This window comes from Penaeus japonicus, unplaced genomic scaffold (genome assembly GCF_977035675.1).
Source record: "Penaeus japonicus unplaced genomic scaffold, GWHDUDI00000001_assembly GWHDUDI00000003, whole genome shotgun sequence".
In the NCBI taxonomy this organism is placed as follows: domain Eukaryota; kingdom Metazoa; phylum Arthropoda; class Malacostraca; order Decapoda; family Penaeidae; genus Penaeus; species Penaeus japonicus.
In genome coordinates, this window is record NW_028234405.1 from 11,685,167 (window position 1) to 11,690,166 (window position 5,000).

General features: G+C 39.4%; 1 protein-coding gene across 2 annotated transcripts in view; it reads right to left on the reverse strand.

The window, feature by feature from the left end:
* The window catches only part of Dab (DAB adaptor protein), a gene marked incomplete at its 5' end in the record, with an annotated part of 34,049 nt that overhangs the window by 182 nt on the left and 28,867 nt on the right, over positions 1–5,000 (reverse strand). For both annotated transcript variants that reach the window (XM_086555411.1, XM_086555405.1), the window contains 1 exon segment: positions 1–5,000. This exon segment is cut by the window's left edge and continues 182 nt beyond it; it is cut by the window's right edge and continues 1,418 nt beyond it. In XM_086555411.1, coding sequence (XP_086411537.1) covers positions 2,207–5,000 — 2,794 coding nt within the window.

Genomic DNA, 5,000 nt, shown 5'->3' on the forward strand with positions numbered 1-5,000 from the left:
ACTTAACAACTATAGTCAGGGCTGAGACGCAACAGTCTAGCTCACCTACTACCAGATGCTAACACAGTTCAACGTTGACTGCTGTGTAAATGGTTTTCACTCTCTCTTTTTACTTTTTATTGTATATTCATTCATGTATGCAATTTTTGTTTTTTTTTCCTCTGATGGCATAGTAGAAGTGTACTTCATATCATCATTCAAGCAAATTAAAAAGACACAAAGCTTCAAACGGGACTTGAGTAGGAGCGAGAGTAGAGAGGAAAATTTGCTAAGTCAGTACATTTTCTTCTTTTTGTAATTTGTGACAAGGCTTTTTAAACATTTTTTTTTCTCTTTTTCTTTCTCTTTTTGAAGCATTTGTTTTTTTTTGTTCTCTATTCATCATCCTGTCTGTAATCTTATCTGAACTTTAAATACCATTAAATTTACGCTCTTAAAATACTTCCCCACCCCCCCTAAAGAAAGAGGTCATCTCTAAAAAAGATATATTTATATATTTCATTGTCATAAATAAACTGATAAGTCCTTATAATAATATCCTTCACATGCTTGAGTAAATACTACCATCATCATTCCTGATCTGTGCAAATATCTTGATAGCACTGTGTAGAGAACAATCCTAGTGAAATCCATCTTCTTAAGTAAACATAAGAAAATATTAAGATAGTCACATCAATAAAAGAATATATTACTTGAACATCACTTCTAGTTAATAAACACTTTGGGAAACCTCGTTTTTCTTCTTCTTATGGTGATGAAAAAATGACGGTCCACTCAAACATTGTGACGCGATCAAATACCACCAAAAGTCTCGGTAAATGATAAAATGGGTGACCTAGTGACAAGTCTCGATTTAAGACATACATGTAGCATGTCATCAATCATATGGCATCTTGTTTCAAAAGAAAAAAAAAGAGAAAAAGAAAGAAATAAAGAGGGGACTACTTTGATTTACAGTTCAAGGGAAAATGAGTAACTGTGACGACTATAATACTGTATACTTAGAAAGTGCTAGATGCTATGCCTCACAGAACAAGGAGAAGAAGAAGCAGAAGAAAAAACAGTTTGAATTCAGAACTTGATGAAATATCAGGGAGGAAATCATAATTTTACAATAGTAATAATTATGACAATAATAAGAGAAAGTCTGAGTCAATAATCAAGAGTATTTGTGATTTTATATCTATCAAGCAAAACCTGATCTAAACAAAGAATGAAACTTGATCTACAATATGTAACGCCCAGCAAGACGGGGTAATATTGTATTCGGTGGGTTTTTTCTTTCTTTTTCCAGCTCTCTCCAACGATTGGCTGGTGTGCATGCGATTGAAGCCTGATATGGGTTATGATGCAACACCTGCAAAGACAAACAAAGAAGCCAAATGCAAGAAAAAAATAAATATAATAAAAAATAATGATGAAAATAAATGAAAAACTTAATAAAATATGGTTCTAATATTTCCAGCATTGTTTTCAATAACGTCAGCTTCATCTTGTGTCTAAAGTCTTTCTACTGCACTACTTTCAGTCATGTAATTTGACCAACCAACAAAAGAATGAGTCAAAAATATATATATACATATCCAGTACATACATCAACATAGTCTACAAAATAAATAGTGATTGCACTACAGTTCCAATAAAAATATAATTGCTTTTCCTGTGTAAAAACTGTAATTTGACAGAACGAGAGAGAGAATTCGTCGTAAAATATTACACAATGAGTATTGGTACTATAAAAGTCAAAGACTAAAAGTCAGATAAAAATACAAATCAAAATTTATCCAAGAACACAAGCAGAGATAGATCACAGATTGTTTAAACAGAAAAAAATATAATTTTCTACTCCAAAGCATTTGCATACACTTGCCATATATTATCATACATTTTGAGTGTATGAAGATCTATTTGCAGAAATACAAATGAATTGTGAGGAATTGTACAATGAAAGTTAAGTCTACATATGGCGATATCATCAATAAGATGTCTGACTTTTATATACATTGTCAATCAAATAAAATATAATCAGAGTCTTGTGAATATGTTTGTGACATGATACAATATGTGACATCTGACCCAAAAAATAATATAATTTACCATATTTATATACCCTTTTAATACATTAAATTCAATATTCCAAACTGCCATTTACTTCAACAGTAATAGTATAATCTGAGCATTAATATTTCAGTAATGAGTTTCTATATTACTGATCCACTGGAAAGGAGAAATTATCAAAGGGTTTTTCCCAGAAAGGGTCATCCTCTGGCTTGACTGGGCCCGGTGCATTGCCACCCTCTCCATCAGCACAAAAGAAATCGTCAGCAAAGGGGTCGCTGTTTCGGCGGAATATGTTAACAGAGTCCGATTTCTTCATGTCAGGTGTGGGTGTGACGTAACGTGCTGATATCTTGAACTCTGTCTCATCATCAGGGAATATGTCATCTTCGAGCACCTCCTCAGCTGGCTGTGGTGTCTTACTCTTGGCTGATGTACTTTCAGCTGGGTCCTCCTGGCTCTGCTTAGGATCCTCGCCCTCGCTCTGCTGGAATGCATGCTCAAAATCTGCAAAGTGTGAATCTGAATCACCCTCAGGGGACTTTGATGGTGCCTTGTTGAGTTTCACACTGAAGGGATCGACTTCTTCAGCCTCACTCGTTACTGATGTATCCTGTGGCAGGCTAGGGAATGCATCAAATGTCACCTCTTCGGCTACACTGCCTATGATGGAACTGAAGTTATCCTCAAATGGAGAATGTCTAACATCGCTTCCCTCACTTTCAACACTCAACCGCGATGGTATTCTGTTCCTGTGAGCTCGTCCTGAGGACGGTGGCGTGAAGCTGTCACCAAAAGGGGATTTTCTGTTCTCTGAGCCTGTGCGAGAGAGCCTTCCTTGGTCAACTGAAGCCTTCCTTGAATCGCCATTGAAGTCATCCTCAAATGGAGACTCTTGTGGAATGTTTCGATGTTCTCCTTGAATGGAATGTAGTGAACCAATGGATTTTTGATCATCAAAAGGTGTATTTCTTTGAGATCCATGCCAAGAGTCTTCGAAGGGAGATCCTCTTGCATCACTCTGTCTTGTCAGCCGACTTACTTCCCCTTCCAGAGAAGGTTCTCTTTCACTTTCAACCTCCTTCAATACCTCATACCGATCGCCACGATTTGTAAAGTCATCATCAAATGGACTTTTTCTTTTTGTAACTGATGTGTCAACTGGTGGCTGGAGAGTTGTTTCTCTTTCCATTGAGACTTTCATCATCTCTGAACTTCCTCTGGATGCACTCCTTGATTTCGGCTCTACACTGGTGAAAGGATCATCAAAGGTATCGGTACTGTCTCCAAAGCCTGAAGTGAATCCACTATCTTCAATCTGATCTTTTCCTTTAGAGTCAATGAAATTATCTACAAATGGCGATTTTCTCTGTGAGTCTTGCCTTGAAACTCTTCCACTACCGGTAAAATCTTGGTAGTTTGAGTATTTATCTCCTTCTGTAGGAGGCACAAAATTATCATCAAAACTGGCGAAAGAAGTTTCCGACTCAGTTCTCTCTTGTCGTCCAGAGGTTTGTTTAGATGAAATACTAACAGAACTAAAATCATCTGTAAACGGTGACTTGTGTGCCTCTATCTGCTTCCTCTGTGGTCTTGGACTTGTGTATCTCTGTGGGGTTGGTGAATTGACAGGAGTGATGCTTTTCTCACTCAAGGTAGCGGCTGAGAAATCGTCATCAAACTTGGCATCGAAAGTGGGTTCGAAGTTATCATACTCGCTAATCTCTGGACTTCTAAAAACTGTCACACATTCCAGGTCATGGTTTGGTGGATGCCAATCTTTATCCTTCTCTAGTTCACCAAGTTCACCATCATCACTGAGAGATGATTTTCGATCAAGGGAATCTTTTCTGAGGTCACTCTCAAAGTTTGCTTTGAAAGTGCCAGATGAAACTTCGGAAACTTCTTCATCCATGGAATTCTGTGGTGTCAAGAAATTCTCATCAAACACAGACTTTTGTTTGTTGACTGTTGTTGAAAGTTCTCTGAATACAGCATATCTGTCTTCGCTGACTGGTGCTCCGACAGCAAGTGTTGACTGCTGATTACTTGCAACACTAAACTCTGGAGGTTCCACAGGGCTCTTTGGAAACTGCGCATCAAATTTTGCAAACATTTCATCCTCATCAAAAGCAAATCGGTCTCTACTGTGATCTCTACTCGAAGCTCTAGATCTCCTACCAGAATGCTCTCCAGAAGCCATTCCATGTGTCTGTACATCCTCCTTGGCTTGATTTTCAAGATCGCCTCCCTGTCTCAGCTGCAGCTGGGCTAAGCAAGCTGCTAACTCTACTACAGTCATCCTGGCTAACTGCTCCACTGGCATGTCTAAGCTGGCTGCCAACTGGTCAAGACTAGTGTTAGCAAGGTCAACAGATGCAGTACTTTTCTGTATAAGTCGCGGAGATTTCCCTGGAGTTGAGGACTTGCTTGGGGTTGAATCCCTTGAAGTTTTTGGTACTGCTCCCCCAACATCATATATATTTCTCCCAACATCATGTGTTGGACTCAAACTAGGTTTAGGGAATTGGAAACTATCTGGATGGGAGGGTTTTGTGGATCGGCTTGGTATGAAAGCTGGCTGAGCTGCTGACTCTGGGTACCGAGGTTTCCGGGCTGGAATGGGTATGGGTGGAGTGTTGGATCCTTCAGGCGAAGAATCATATTCATTAATATAATTATAATGTGGGTCAGATGATGGAGGAGGCCGAGGTGGAGGTCTCAGAACAACATGAGTGGGTTGCCTCTTGGGTGGAAGCGGTGGAGGCTCGATGTGTGCTGGTCTCGGGGGTGGTTTTGGAGCCTCTTCATAGCTAAGGTTGAGGTCGTCTGTTGGGAATGGCCTGCTCTCCAGCTCTGGGGAAGAAAACTGTTCAGCATCACTGTAACGGCTGTGTGACGGCCGTAGTGCCAATGTCGCTGAACTGGCACTCAGCTGCTTT